This window comes from Python bivittatus, unplaced genomic scaffold (genome assembly GCF_059951505.1).
Source record: "Python bivittatus isolate LINGU-HERP-01145 unplaced genomic scaffold, Pbiv_v1 ctg000190_np1212, whole genome shotgun sequence".
Classification (NCBI taxonomy): Eukaryota; Metazoa; Chordata; class Lepidosauria; order Squamata; family Pythonidae; genus Python; species Python bivittatus.
This window is the reverse complement of record NW_028277042.1, coordinates 1,301,042-1,316,975: the sequence shown is the minus strand read 5'-3', so window position 1 is coordinate 1,316,975 and position 15,934 is coordinate 1,301,042. Positions and strand designations below refer to the sequence as shown.

The 15,934-nt window shown below is 42.6% G+C and overlaps 1 protein-coding gene across 2 annotated transcripts in view; it reads left to right on the top strand.

Annotated features, from left to right (window-relative positions):
* Positions 1-1,570: 1,570 nt before the first annotated feature.
* GLG1 (golgi glycoprotein 1) overlaps positions 1,571-15,934 on the top strand; it is an 81,262-nt gene continuing 66,898 nt past the window's right edge. Inside the window, exon 1 of one of the 2 annotated variants that reach the window (XM_088135853.1) lies at positions 1,571-1,984. In XM_088135853.1, coding sequence (XP_087991979.1) covers positions 1,607-1,984 — 378 coding nt within the window. In that variant the 5' untranslated portion in view covers positions 1,571-1,606. The remainder of the gene's footprint in view (positions 1,985-15,934) is intronic. The other variant, XM_088135854.1, reaches the window with a different exon arrangement.

Sequence of the window (15,934 nt, the reverse complement as noted above, 5' to 3'; positions counted from 1 at the left end):
AAGATGAGACTTGCCTCAACACCAGCAGCCTTCCAGAAGCTTGGTAAGATGGAGCATTTTTGGAAGCCATTTTGTTTTGTTTGTGAGGATGGTGCTGTGGTGTGTTAGTCTGGTGGTTACAGCCATTGTATCATTTTACTGTGAGCGTTTTATATTGGATTATATGGGTACACCGCCAAAGACCCTATGATAGCCGTGTTACAAAAATCAAGTCAATACACAGGAGTTCTCAAAGTTTGCAGTGCTGCAACCCCCCCAGTGATAAATGAATTTGGGCAACCTCCCCATGAATCAACTAAAGAATACATACATACATATAAATAAATAAAGCTGCTGGATTCAGAAGTTTAGCCCCCATGTGCCCCCCTTTTCCAGGCAAAACCAAGAACAAGTTTTGCAGTGTTACCAGCTTGCCTGTGCTAGTCTGTTAGTTTGTGTATACACACACACAAACACACCCCAAATTGCTCAGTTTGGGAGTGCCTGTTGACTTTTTGCTTGTCTCCTCCCACCCCCAAGGTGATATGGTGTTTCCAAGTGTTGTGCAAATAGTCTAAGTGGCTCTTGAGGGTGGTGCTATGGTTTGAGGATAACTGTTCTTTTCTCTGTAACCAGGAGTCTTCCTGTTAACATGCAAGCCCTCAAACAAAGGGACTGGTTCAGCTGAACCCCCCTCCCCTTTTTATTGGCTCATCAGATCCGTGCAAACATGGGAGTTTTTTCCAAAGGGTCATAAGACGTGGTTGGCGTTCTTCAACGTGGTGCCCTTGGCTTGCACAGGATTGCAATTCACATCCTTTTCAGCTGGAATGACAAAGCTGGAAAACTGTAGGAGGAGAGCTGTTTTGTGAGCTCATGCCTTGGAATAAAATGTGTTAGTCGGAAAAGGTGATACCAGACTCCTGTCCTGACTTGGAAGGAAGTATTTTCTTTGCAGCTTCTCCGTGCACCCCTTTCCCCCATGTATTTCTCTGCTTAGTAGCCTTTGAAGACCCCCTCAGTATGCTTCACACGTTGCGTTCAATCGTGCTTTATGAGCCACCCTTGGCTGAGTTTGCAAACCATGAGAAGCCACCTTGAGGGTTTCCGATTTGGCAGCCGTAGAAATCCAACCAACCAAGACGCAAAGCCATAAACGTGCAATGCACATCAGCCTGAAACAGCTCCTTATGCCGAGTGTGTTTTTTCCCCTTCGGCTTAAGACGAACCAAACCAAACCACTGTAGTCTGCAAATAGCAGTAGTCGTTCAATAAACAACCATGGTTAAACGATGGCTTGATGCAACGTCCCCCCAGACATCTTGTGAATCCAGCCGATTCATGCTGTTGCATTAAGTGCGTGTGGTTATTGCAAACTCAGGCGATGGCAGAATTTTGCCCGTCGCATTGCATTTAGATCCCTGTCCAGGCTTGCACCCGGGAAGCGGAGCCGCGAGCCGGTCAAAATCTCTCCGCGGCCCCAGCGGTTGCCCCGGCGACGGGGGAGGCACCCCCTCTCGGAATGGCCGGCCCCGCCCCCGCGTCGCCGCGCGCAGGACGCGGGGGCGTGCCTCTCCCGCGGCGTCGCGGTGGGCGGGCCCGCCCGAGCGAAGGAGTCGCATCCAAGATGGCGCCGTGCGGACGTGTCGGGGCCCGGGGCCGCCGCGGGCAGGGCCCTCTGCTCCTCCTGCTCCTCGTGGCCCTCGGGCCGGCGCGGGCGCAGCCGGCCGGGGCCGCCGCCGCCGCGTTCCCGGCACAGGGGCAGCCGCAGGCGGCGGGGCTGGGGATCCAGCCGCAGGGGCAGCAGCAGCAGCAGCAGCAGCAGGCGCCTCAGCCCGGGCCGGTCGTGGGCGGCGGCGGGCGGGTGCCCCGCGCGGGCTCCTCCGGCGGCGGCTGGAAGCTGGCAGACGAGCCGGTGTGCCGCGAGGACGTGGCGCGCGTCTGCCCCAAGCACAGCTGGGCCAACAACCTGGCCGTCCTCGAGTGCCTGCAGGACGTGCGCGAGGTCAGCGGGCGGCGCGGGGCCCCGGGAGCGGCAGGCCGGCAGCCGGGCGTTCGCAGCCCCCTCCCCTCCCCTCTCCCGGGCGGGGGGCGACGACCCGGCTGCCAGGCCTTCCTTAGGCCGGTTTGCCGGCCGTGGGTTACGGATTGTGGGGCCTCGCTAGGCTTCCTTAGGCAGGCTTCCTCGCCGTGCGTTATGGGCCCTCACCGAGAAGCAGCGGGTGGGTAGAACCAGCCGTGCCTGGACAAAAGGTTCCCAGTCGCGGTTATGACCTGCTGCCGGCTTTTCCGGCCCTGGCGTTGGTTTTAGGCTTCCTGGGTTGGTCTGGTGCCCCACCGAGGGGCATTTGCGTGGGCGCGCCCTCCCCGTGGCTGTCCTCTGCTGCCCAGCGCCTCGCTTGGGCGGGTCCAGCCCCGCGGAGGTCGACCGTGGGATCCCATCCATCAGCCTTGGCCTGAGCGGGTGCGGTCTTCAGGGTCCACGGAAGAAGCTTTCCGTAACTTCGGAGTTGTTTTGTTATGCGAGTGGGCCCCAAAGAATAAATGCTGACAAAATCAGGTGGGTGCAGCTGGCCTAGAAGCACTTGTGGATTTTAATCAGAACTTTTGGAAGTTCATTCAAGCAGCTGAAGGAGGAAGATTGGTTTCCACTGCCCCATGGGGAAAAAAAGGCATGACTGTCCCACTGCAAGAAAAAAGTGCATTGGATTTTATAGAGGTTATTTGGGGTATCAGCTTGTCACATTTTTACTCCTGTTGTACCATAATCTGCTAGTTGATCTTTACTGACTGTATTCATCTTTAACTTTAGTTAGCTGGACAAACATTTGGAATTAGGTATTTGAAGTCACTGGTTGTACCAGAAATGATTTCTAAGTGAACGAGAAGAAATACATTTCTTCTACATGGCTTAAATTGAAAAGCTTATTTGGATGTTTTGTGATGCTCTGAAAAATGATTGGTTTGGTGCTCACTTTCAGCCTTTGTGCTCTCCTTCTGAATAGAGATTACCAAAATGTATGTAAGATCTATGTTCTTATTGTAAGTATCAATTCATAAGGACAGAAAGTATGGCAGTCTGTGGAATGGGTAACTTAAGAATTAGGTTAAGAGAACAAGCCAGCCAAGCCTGATAGGTTTTACTGGGGAAAGCTGAAGTCAGTGCATGATTTTACATATTACCTTTGTCCTGTCTGTATTGTTGCTTTTTTCAAGTACTTGTTTATAACTTCAAAATTGTTTGGTGGGGCAAAGTCAGTAGGATGGTATTTTTAATAATAATACAGGCATTGGAAAAAGTCTTAGCGAAAAGGTTGTGATTGATCCTTTTTGACTGAGTGCATGAATGGAAGAGCAAGAATGGAAGACATAAAGTGGGTGCTTAGTCCCTCCAATCTGTCCTTGATTTTTGAAAGAAGTGAAGACATTCTCTGGGGCAGGACATAATGTTCTGCTTAAACAGGACATTATCTGATAACATAGAATCTTGTGTTTGGTTATGCAGGAGAAAATGTCTTTGTTTCATTGAGTTTACCCCCAGGGATTGCAGTCCCAAAATGGGCAGCATTTTATTGTAAATTCAAGTGACATGTACTGCCTGTATGTATTTGCAAGACAATGTTCTGCCTGTATGTATTTGCAAGAGCCTGATTTGCACAAAACACCACTTAATTTGGTTTGCTTTTGAATTAAAAAGTGGATGATCTCATCCTAGAAATAAAATTATGGCTTACAAACACATTTTTAACTTGCTGTTAGTGTGAACCAGGCCAGTTGTTTCTGAATTCTAGATGCTAATATGGAATTGGTTTCTATCTGTTTGCCTATCTATTCTATCTGTTAGAAAAGTGTATCAATAGTTACTTAGTGTCCTGAGAACTTTTCCCTTGTATTAGAATAATAAAAAAACACACATATTTTAAAGAAAAGTAGTAAAACATCTTTTGTCACTTGGTAGTAATTTTACAAAGATATTTCCTTATTTTGTTTAAAGTAATTTTATTTTGCATTGGCCACTTTTGGTTACTTTTCATTGCTATTGTAGGAGGAGAGCTGTGTTAGTCTGCAGCGGCCAAAAAACAGGAGTCGTAGCATTTTTTCTGACTAGCAAATTTTTATTAAAAAGCTTATTACAGAAGCTTATAGTCTTTTAATAAAATTAGTCAGAAAAGGTGCTACCAGATTCCTCCTGATTCCTTTCACTGCTAAAATCATAAATATGATAACCACAGAGAGGGGACTTTTGGAATCAGGAAATGTTTCACTTTCTGGCTGAGGTAAACTAAGTAAAGGTGATGTGGAAGGAGTCACTAGTACTGAGGAAATCAATATGGATATCTGTGCGCTTGCAGACAGCTAGCTCCCTTGGTGTCCACCAGGCTGCCTACCTTCCCAGACTTTAATATATTTGTTGAGTTTTCTAATTTAAAAGAGAGAAACATCTAAAGTGATTTGCCATAAAACATCAGCTTTTGTCTTATATTTATTTTGAAGAATGCCTCAGGTGGGCCTCAAAGCGTCCTTAGAAAATAAAACTAAGCTGTGCCTTAGTGTATTGTTTGGAAGGGTGGCCTCTCCCCAAAGAAAAGGCAGTGGTAGGCTGGGGTTGGTAGAGAGCATCTCAGAAGGCTAGAAAGGATAATGGAAGGTAACCTCACCAGTTCACTTCTTGGTAAATGGATGTTTTGTGATTGGTCACACCCACTGTGAGAACTATTTTGTGAATTGTCAAAAATTTGATGGCAGTCACTGTGTAAAAGCACCCACAAACTTGTCTTAGGGTTCCAAATGGTCCCACCACCCCTAAAAGTTGCAGCATAGAGCTCGGTCTCTGCTGCCCTTGCTATTGGTGCTGCACTACTAGAGTGACCATGAAGACTCCGTTCGCCCCTCGCATCCTGAGTTTGAGTTTCTTTAGCACAGCCTTGAAACTCGTGCAGTAAATTGTGCGGTAGACTTTCTAGTGGGTCAACTCTAAGAATCCTGAGAAGTGGAAATCAGAATTTTAGAATATTCTCCCTGCATTAAGTACAGCATCTGCACTGACATCAGGTCCACCCTGGACTGAGATGAAATATATCCTGAGTTCTAGATCATTCCCTGTAGTTCCAACAATAGATCTTAGTCAGCTTGTAGTGAATTGTCATATTTATTTTTGGTGTGAATGACAGTGATAGAGACAGTGGATGGCATTTTTTTTTAAATTGTGGATGTTTTTTAGATTGTTAAATGTTTCCAATTTGTAGAGAGTTCTTTCAAGAGTTTCAAAAGAGCAGCATTATTGTTTAGGTATAGCATTATGTGGCTGCTATCTTAAAACCTATGAGTATAAGGAATATTATGTGCTATATTGCAGAAGGCAGTAGTGATGGGGGGTAATACTGAGAAACACATATGCTGAGGCTGCCTAATGCTTTTATGGCACCAGTGAATTCCTGAGGAATTCTGGTTTCGTAGCTTAGTTTTCTAGATATTATGCTTCATGTAAACCATGAAGTGCGCAGACATGTCACCTTAAGATATTTCTTAAGCCTTGGAATTTGTTCTTATGCTTTCTTATTGTCCGTAATTCAGAAGGAACTTGAATGGTTAGGGAACTGATCGCACTGTATCTGAATTTCAGGGAATTTATTTTTATTTATTTATTATTAGGTTTATCTCCACCCATCTCCCCTGATGGGGGACTCTGGGCGGCTCACATAACCCATTAAAACAATAAATATATATACAATCACATAAAATATAAAAACTGTACAAAATGTTACTAAAAGAAAAGAAAAAAGAAAAACTTCAAGAGGCTGATGGTTTCCAGAGCTGCAGATGACAGGCCTCTAAGGGGCTAGCCATCCCCATGCTTGACGTCTTCCCTCCCCACCCTAGGCCAAGTGGCAGAGCCAGGTCTTCAAATCCCTCCGGAAGACCAGGAGTGAGGGGGCCAATCTCACCTCCGGGGGCAAGATATTCCAAAGGGTGGGGGCTACTGCAGAGAAGGCCCACCTTCTGGACCCCACTAATCGGAGCTCTTTTACTGAGGGGGTCTGAAGCATGCCCTCTCTGTGTGATTGGGTGGGACAGGTTGAAATCATGGGGGAGAGGCGGTCCCTTAGGTAACCTGGCCCCATGCCATATAGGGCTTTAAAGGTGATAACCAACACCTTGAATTGGATCCAGAAGCAAACTGGTACCCAGTGCAGCTCATGGAGCAACGGTGTTATGTGGGCCTAATGTAGGAATGTCCTACTACTAAAGGACACTGGGGGTGAACAACTGTGCAACTCCTTTTGTGACCTGTAGTTCTTTATGAAAGGGCCCATCTGCCATATATTCTGGAATATTATAGTAGCTGGCATGTTTGTTCCGCTATAGTTAAAACCAGTAACAAAACTTGCATGTGCCATTGAAATACTGCGTCGGCGGTGTTATAGTTTTCTGTGATTGATTCTTGAATCCTTGGTCTTTTGGAGGTGCTTGCTCCCTTCTCTCTCTATAATATATGTATGCTATGTACTACATTCCAGGGGTATCCGCAGGGTATGTCAAAAAAAAAAAAAAGTCAAGATAGTGCCATCTTGATGCAATGAAAGCTCTGCCTCGTTTTTATGTGCGTTGTACACAAAAAACTGGCAGAGCTTTGACTGCACTGTCGTGGCCACCATCTTGACTTTTTTTTTTTTTTTAACCATAATCTGTGTACAGTCCTGCTGGTTGTATTATCAAAAACAAAGTTTTAAGATAACAGGGTGGCAGCATCAGGGTAATTTTGGATGATTCTGGAAAATTAAGCAAAATTAGTGGACCTGTCTTGTACTTGCAGAGAGATCATCAGGAGATAACACAGGCCATCAGTTAGACTGGAAAGTTGGAAAACATTCAGAAAGAGGCATGGAGGCACCACCTCTGTTGTTTCCAAGACCTGTGCACGACTCAGAGGAGAATTTATCTTTAATAAGTTGAAATGGGTTTAGTCCTTCAAAATGTTTCTGATTAGGATTTAATATGAAATGTGCTTTATGTAAGAAATACTATATGTAATGATACTTTTATGTGCTGAAGAGAGAGACCTGTCATTCTATAGCTGAAGCCCCAGAGAATGGAAGACCGTTCTTATGTTTGACTTTTGCAGCATTTTGTAACATTTAATCCAGCTGTCCCTGAGCTGCAACTGCTAGATATTTTGGGCAACAATTCCTAAAGTCTCTTGCTGTTAAATGTGCTGGCTGTGCCCAGTGGGGATCAGTAGCAATCTTTGGATGATGGGAAAGGGGTACATTAATATCAGTTCCACATGTCTAGTAAAAGGGTAACATTTTGCATCTTACAAGGTAGTTGAAAGGATTATGAAAAATCTGAAAAAAATTAAATGTTCTACTTCATTGTATTATATAAATGTCAGATATTAAAATAATATAGATTTGTTTCATCTTCACACCTGAGGTTGGATCCCAATTGAGCCATGCCTAAAGTAAACCCTCTGAAATACAGGTAGTCCTCAATTTATGACCACAATTGGGACTGGAATTTCCATCGTTAAGCAATATGGTCGTAAAGTGAGATGTCATGTGACTGCATCACTTAGTGACTGCAATCGCAGCACTTCTTGTTGCAGTTGTTAAGCAAATTCCACTGGTGGTTAGCTGAGGACCCACCCTAATCCAAGCCATTCCAGGCCTGGTCCCTCTCAGCCCTGCGCTTCAGTAAGGTAAGGGACTGCCTCCAATTCCCCCCACCTGCCTATCTCTCCCCATCTCTGCCCTTTTGGCTGGCCTGCATCTTGCCTTGTGGGGTGGCAAGCAGCCCCAGAACTGTGTGGCTGTGGGGCTGCTTGCCATGTCCCGGGAAGCTGCAGCTGCCCCAGCCCAGTCCCATCTGCAGTCATCCTTGCCACCCTGCCCTCCGAGACCCTTGCTGTCCTGCCACCCCAGCTGACCTTTGCCGTCTTGTTCCCGCTGTTGATAAGGTGTGCCCTGTCTGGCTGCTGGGATGGGCTGGGGCTGGGCTTTTTGCTGTAGCTCAGGGGCGGCTTTTTACAGCCCTAGAGCCACAGTGTGCCAAAAAGCCCCTTTTCACTGCTCCTGGCCCTATCTCCCCCCATTTCTGCCCTATTGGCCCCCTCCTGCCTTGCGCTCTGCTGCCCCAGCTGACCTTTGCTGTCTTCTTGCTCCTGCTGCTGACAAGGCGTGCCTGGCCTGACACTTTGTAAGGCAGCTGCTGGCCGCGTGAGGCTATCTTCCCCAGGTCTCGCAAGGAAACTGCCATACTGAGGAAGAAAGCCAGGCCGGGCATGCCTTGTCATCAGTGGGAGCAAGAAGATGGCAAAGGTCAGCTGGAGTGGTGGAGTGCAGGGCAGCAGTGGGCCAAAATGGCAGAGATGGGGGGGGAGATAGGTGGGTGGGGAAAGGTGAAGCGCCCCTGCAGATATAAGAGTGGGCAGGCTGCCAAATGCCCAAATTTTAATGATGCAACCACAGGGGCGCTGCAGTGGCCATAACTTTGGGGACTGGTTGTAAGTCCCTTTGTTCAGCACTGTTGTAACTTCGAATGATCGCTGAACGAATGGTTGTAAGTCGAGGACTACCTGTAATTGGCACTAAATTAATAATTGGAATATATCTCGATTTAATAATAATTAAATTAGTACGCTGTGCAACCTTAACAACTATGTGGCTCACAACAATCAAAAAGAATTACAATGAAGTCAATAAAACATGAAAGATAAAGATAAAAGATGGCAAGCACGATGAAGCGAGGGGTCCCTTACCAAAGGTCTGGGTGAAGAGCCAGGTCTTCACGGCTCTTCTAAACAACAACAGAGTGGGGGGCCATCTGGATTTTGGGGAGAACTTTGTTCCAGAGGGCAGACGCTGCTACAGCGAAGGTGCACATGACATTGTTTAATTGAAGGAACCTGGAGCACACCAACTCTGTGTGATTGAATTAGCCGGGAAGATGCAATGGGAGATGGCAGCCCCTCAAAAACCAGGTCCTGTGCAGTGTAGGGCTTTATAGGTAACAAACAGCACCTTGAATTGTACCCAGAAGCAAACTGGCAACCAATGCAGCTTGTGAAACAGAGGTGTTACATCGAGGCATGCCCATCACTGCTTGTGCAGCTGCATTCTGGCGCAGTTGAAGCTTCTGGGTAGTCTTCATGGGCAGCCCCATGTAGGGCGAGTCTATTCTAAGTGTGCAAATCGGAGTCAAACCCAGAGAATTGCTGCTTGCTTTGTTATGATTTATGAATTTTGAAACCCATGCAAGGCCTTTGTTTTTAAATTTCCCTCTTCTGTTTTTCCAGTAGGACCCAGTGTTATAAGTTAACACTGTTTTAAGAATACATTCACTTGTACTGTTTTCTTTCTTTTTTTGGAAAAGTTTATTAGTTTTCACCTTTTTTGTTACACTATAACTTTTATTGAATTCAGCAGTTACCTGGAAGTAAATCCTAGTAATTAAACGAAACTTCTCAGATATTTAGAAAATTATGCTTACATGTTTCTGTTCCCATTACCCTTCCATGTCCCATGTTTTTAGTTGTTATAAACTAAGATAATAAAACATTTTCCATGGTTTTGAAAACTTCCAGAGGTGTTATATCACCATGTAGGAAGGAATGATCCATTTAGATGGTCTTAAGTTGGTGAGTTTTGATTTCTTACTTGGTTGTTTAGTTATTTATTTTTGCACAGATAGGATTCACTATCATACAAGAGAAAGATAAAGATGTGTTACTTCTAGCTTCTTTCTGCTGCTTTTAATCTGAGGCCACAGATCATCATTTTCTTTCTTTTTTCCCCAGAGTCAGGAGATGCATCAGCACTATCAAATCCTGATGGATAAAAAAGTCACCCTCCTAAATGGTTCAGTTTTTATAGCTTCTGGTGTTATCGCTCATGCTGTGATAAGCTTTATTTAAGATTTATTTAAATCTAGATTAAGTTTAGTGTTGTCATATAACAGATAAAGGTAGTAATCTTGATAGATCCACCTTTTGAATAACAACAGAGTTTTAGGGTTTGTGGGGCTTTCTTTAATCTTCAGTTCAGGTTGTGAGTGAGGAAAAGCACACCTTCTTTTCCTGCACCCAGCTCTAGAAAAGGCAACCTGGTTTGTTAAGCCTGTTTCCTGGCACATGATTGGGAATATCTGGTTTAGCAAACTGGACTATGTCTTCTGTGCCAAGAGGAGGGAGGGGAGGAACACTCTTAATTCCTTTCCAGTTCAACAAATCTCAAGTTGGTTTGAATCAAGCATGCAAACACTGAACTAGACCACTCTGTCCCCTGCTAGTACTCTGTCTTTTATTTTTTTACCCTTTTCTGTAAATAAGTAACATGTTCTTTTAAAAAGTGTAAAGATCTATCAGCCCTTCGAACTATTGTGTCACTGGCATGTAGTTCTGGATTGTGGCTTGCGTGGTTCTGGCAAGCTTTAAAGTTTAAGTTGAACTTGCCAGGATAAATAGCTAACTGAAAGACTGAAATAGCAAGTAACAAGGAAATGCAGGGAAACTAAAATAACAGGCATGCAGGGCTTTAGCCTAACAAAAATCACAATACAAACTGAGAGATCAGAAGAGGAAAGCTCAGATCCTTTGTTTAGTAAATAAAAATAACAAGTCTTAAGTTACTGTACTAAATAAGCTTAACAAATCCAACTTTTGTGAAGAGGAAAATGAAAAAATCACATTTCTTGTAGAGGAATATTTCTTAATTTTGTATTCTCCTTTCCTCTAAGAGGTCAAGGCAACCTTCATATGGATTTTTCTTCATTTTATTCACACAACAGCATCCCCTAGCGAGCTTCCATGGCCCAGGAGGGAACCGAATTCACAGTCTCCCAGTTTCTAATCCAACTCTTGAACCGTACCACCATGCTGCTACTGGGCTGAGAGGGAGTGACATGAGGATGGACTTGCACCTGGGTCTCTCTGATCCTAATCCAACAATTAATACAGATAAAATAACCATATAGCAAATGCGTTTTATCAGAAATCTTTCTTAGTGGTATATTTCCTGTAAATTTTATGATTTAGGATATTTGTTGAAGAATCAAGCCTTTCCTACTGATTCACACCTTGCAACCATTTGGATATTTGTTATTTTTATCTATAAGATACTTGATTGTTTTATTGTCTTGACAAAATTTGGATATAGTTTTAAAGTTCTTTAGTAACTGGAAATTTTGCAATTCTTGTTTAACAGAATCTGTCTATGCTTTACTACCCCAATTTGTTAACTAAATTTAACAGGACATTGATATGTCTCTACCTCAGAAAGTGGGTCATTGGCTGCGTTCATACAAAACTAACCCAGGATTTTTAATTGTGGTTTATTGTACAATTTAACATGGTGTGGTTTGCACATAAAAAGCAAACAAATATGCATTATAGCTTAGTGTTCAATATGCTCCAGGCTACTTTGTTCAAAGGGGTATATTTTCTTTTTTGTTATTGTGAGCCGCCCAGAGTCACCCGTTGGGGGAGATGGGCAGCATACAAGTTTGATAATAAATAAAATAAATAAATAAATAAAAATATTTCAGTGTAATTATGTAATAATTAGAAGGGTACTTAATAGTGAGTGCTATTGAACTTAGTGGGTCTTATTTCTTAGGAGACAGGTATAGGAATTTTCTTTTTAGATTTTTTTATCCCACCTTTTTTATTTTTATAAACAACTCAAGGTGGTGAACATACCTAATACTACTCTGTCCTCCTGTTTTCCCCACAACAACAACCCTATGAGGTGAGTTGGGCTGAGAGAGAGGGACTGGCCCAAAGTCACTCAGCTGGCTTTTGTGCCTGAGGCAGGACTAGAATTTACAGTCTCCTGCTTTCTAGCCTGGGGCCTTCACCATTAGACCAAACTGGCTCTTTTTTATTGTTTGTAAGTATTTATCAATATTTTGTTTGTAAGTATTATCAGATGGGAACTAAATAGATGGAATATTAAAACTGAAGGTGTATGAAATGTCTAGACAAGAATATTTAACACTAGTTCACATTTAGATTTGACTTTGCATGAGTAGGCAAAATCCAGATGTTTTATACTTCCTTCTGTCAATCCCAGTCAGTGCAGCTGGTGGCAAAGGATATGGGAGTTTTAGTTTAAAACGTCTGGAGAGCACCACAGTGTCTACCTCTGGCTGAGAAGAAGGCAGTCTGTATCACTGATAAATTTTTAGGAGATGGGTTGTTGATGAGAATTGAGTCTGTAAGTCTTCATTTGATCTTAGATCAATAAACATGCTGAGCCTGAAGGCTGTTTGTGTAATTTATAACTGTGCAGGTGTGAATACAATGCATGACTGTTAAGGACCACTTCTTTTCCTAAAAGGGAACTAACATAATGAAACATGAGTCCTTAAGGGGTTCCACTGTCCTCTGTGTGTTGGGAAGATGAGAAACATTGATGAAGAATTAAAAGAGTTTTATCTGCTGCATTTGGTGTTCTGCTATATGCTGCAGCAGACAGGCAAGATTTCTAGATATTACAATAACTCTTCTGAGCTCTACCCATAGAGATGTCCTTATTTCAAAGCATTAGTGATCTAATGAAGGAGTTAAATATTGATTGCACATGCTTAAGCATTAACATTATGAAAATAATAAAGATGATAATTTGATGTAAAACAATGATAAGAACGTAGAAAAGTATTTATTACATTTGTACTATCTCTTTCCTGCTTTACAGTTTTTCTTTTGATAACCCTCATTCCATCTTAAGATCTGAAGGTTGACCATTAGCTGTGATCTTCCTGCCCAGGGAAGGAGCATTAATAAAAAAAAAAAGACCTCTCAGTTGCTGCGCCAGACTGGAACACCTTGCTCTGGGAATGGTCACTGCAGAAGAAAGTTCTGGGAGGGATAAGCAAAATTGGGACCAGCAGCAATGTTCCCAGATGGGGTGTGTCTACAAAAGCTCTTTGCATAAGCCTTAAGCAAATCTTTACATACTTATACTTTCAGCTGAGGAGAGTTCAGAAAATCCTTGTGTGAGTCCCTATTCTTTTAGAGTTGATATTTTGTTTACTTGTTGTTAAAAGAGTGCTGGTGTAAAATGGTTTGTGGGTTGTTTTTTTTTTTAATACTTTGGCTTTCTCGCGCACTTTGTGATCAGACAGACATTATCATTTACTGTCTGCCTGGAAATTGCAGCGAGCAGATGGCACCTGGAGATCTTCAGCAATATCGCTAGAATAGTTTCGGTCATTAAGCAGTTAGTACAGCTGTTTAGCTCATTAGTTAAGGCTCATTAATGAGTAGTTTCCAATAAAAATGTAGTAAACAGGTAGTTACCTATTTCCAACAGAGCCTGAACAAGTTATATGCCATCATGCTGGAGCCATCAGATCTCAAACCAAGACGGCTGATGCTTCCAAGGCCTGTGTGACAGTGACTTCATTGAATCTATCTTGAATTGTAAGATGCAGGGACTCTGCTTTTGCTTTCTAGACTTGACAGGGAGGGCAGGCAATAAGATCAGAGAGTCTGACACTTTGAGGAAATATAATGAAAGTAAAGGGCTGAGATTCCCATCTTTGTATCAGCTACAGAAAGATACTGGCATCATACTTCCATATATAACCATCATGCTATTCTCTTTTGGGCAAAACGCAGAAAGACAGTCTGAAATAATAAGCAAACTAAATTAAAGACTTAAGAAAAAGATGTGCAGCTAAATCTAATTTACATCAACATTATTAACTGTACTTCCCCATACCTTTCTACCCTTGCAAACTATCCTTGCTTCCACCATGCCCATACAGCACTTCATTATGCCTCATTTTAAAAAATGAAGTGTAATACTTGTCATTATACATCTGTATATACAGAAGACGCTCTACAGAGAGCAACCAGATTCAGTAGTTTCCTTTCTCAACTATTAAATGTATACAGTATAAGTCTTTGGAAGAAATTCCTTCATTGGCCTTTGATAGGTTGTTGGTTAAGTCTCGAGTGATTTGCTAAGAAAAACACATTTGCTTCCTTGGCTTGGATGGCAGGAGGCATTCTGTTTTATAGTCTTCTCAGACTTAAGTCTTGTTAACAGAATTTTAGCAAGACAGTAGTCCCTGGACAGCTGTTTGGTATGTGCAAATGTTAGAATTTGTCCAAATAATTAGTGGCTGCAGTTTGCATGGGATTCTGGCCTGGGAGCATAAAATATTTCTGATTTAAACAAAACTTGAGAATTAAAATGAAGATGCAGAGAATGTGAGGTTGTGATCTTGTGGTTGAGAAAAGGCTTTTGCTGGGTGCACAATTGCTTAATTTTCTTCTGCTTCTCTTTGAATAACAGCTATATCTGTATCAAAAAGCACAGAATCGTCAATAATATATCTCTTGGGCTGCAGTTTAGTATTCAGCTATGAAATAGGCTTAATTTTTCCTTCAAAGAGCAATTCCAGAGCAAGCAAATTCTTTGTACTTCTGTCTACTGAATATTTCCACCTGCATTTAGCAGCAGGTTTCTCATATTCCTGAACAATAACTTAAAATTTTGAGAAGTGAGTTACAGCTTTTACCTAAGTTCTGTGTAATTGAGGTGCTTTTTTTTTTGCTAATGTAACACATCTTTCCAAAGATTTTGGAGTTACTGTCGGCTTAGTACTGTTCTGAGGGAGATGAGGTATGTAGAAAAATTTCGCAAGTCCCAAACTGTAGTTGTATCCATTATCTCTCATTCACCTGATATTTACTTTAGGTTTACTGTTGAGGAAGTTGAGGAAATTTCTTCAAAAAATGGGAGAACTACATTTGCTATCTTGTATTTTTCTGGGAAAATTGTAAGCCACAAAACAATTTGGGCTTGGTCCTTAAGTTGCCAAATACAAGAATGTTGAACAGCTGGACAAGAATGCTTCTCTAAGGCCTTTTTCCAGTTTCCTTTAATCTCATTACTCCAGCCATCCCTAAAATGGTGCCATCAGTAAGCATTGGACTAAGTTACCAGACATTTATTATAATCTCTTTGTGCTTGTTGATAAGCAGTCATACAAAAACTTACCTCTGTTTTGCTTGGCACAATTCATTGTCTCATATTTTGTGGATTTCTCTCTTCTGCTCAAATGGGAACATCTCTGTGTGACCTGCAGTCTGAGTTAGCTCAGAAATGCAGAACTATCTCTTGGCTGCTGTGCATTTCTGCTTCATCAGATGTGGATTTCAGTCCAGGAGAGGTTTAGCTTCAGCTTGTGGGTCTTAAGTGTTGCGAGGAATAATAGCAGAGGCATAGATCTTCCCTGATGATGGTCTTTTGCAGATCTGCACTTGCTGTTTGACCCAGTGCTTTAATCTCTCATCCTCAGATTAAACCTTTCCCAAAACCTTTATGTTTGAACCAGAACAAAATATATTATTTTTCTCTTACAATTACCCAGAAATGGTTTTGGACACATAGCATGCTATTGTGGGTGCCGTACTTCTCATTGTGATTTTGGTCAAGGACCAAAACAATGTATTTATTTCATTTATGCTATTGTAAGCATTTATTCTGTCATGTTGTAAGAATAAAACGAACAGAGTGAAACTGTTTCCACCCTTTTGCTTTAGCTTCTCTCCATCATAACTATAATTTATCATTGATTGATCTGTCTTTGGTTAACCCAAATTGTGACGATTGAATTTCCCATTAAAAAATGAATATTCAGTAGGACGTGTAAGAACAGTGACAGCTGGACACCAGTTTGGATTCTGTTCACGTTTCGAAGCTGCTCCAGGACTATTTTTGCATCTGAACCAAATCAGTGATCTGTATAACATTGCCCTGGTGAATCAGATAGCCATTTTTTCATGACACCCTAAGCCTGTGTATTTGGGGACAGATAAATGTGTGCAAAGAGCTACTGGGGGTGGAGTGAACATTCATCTGCTGGAGACAAAGCGAGAAAAAACTTGCCACATTGACTAAACACAAGATGACACTGAGAGGCAAATGCAGTTTTTGAAGGCTGG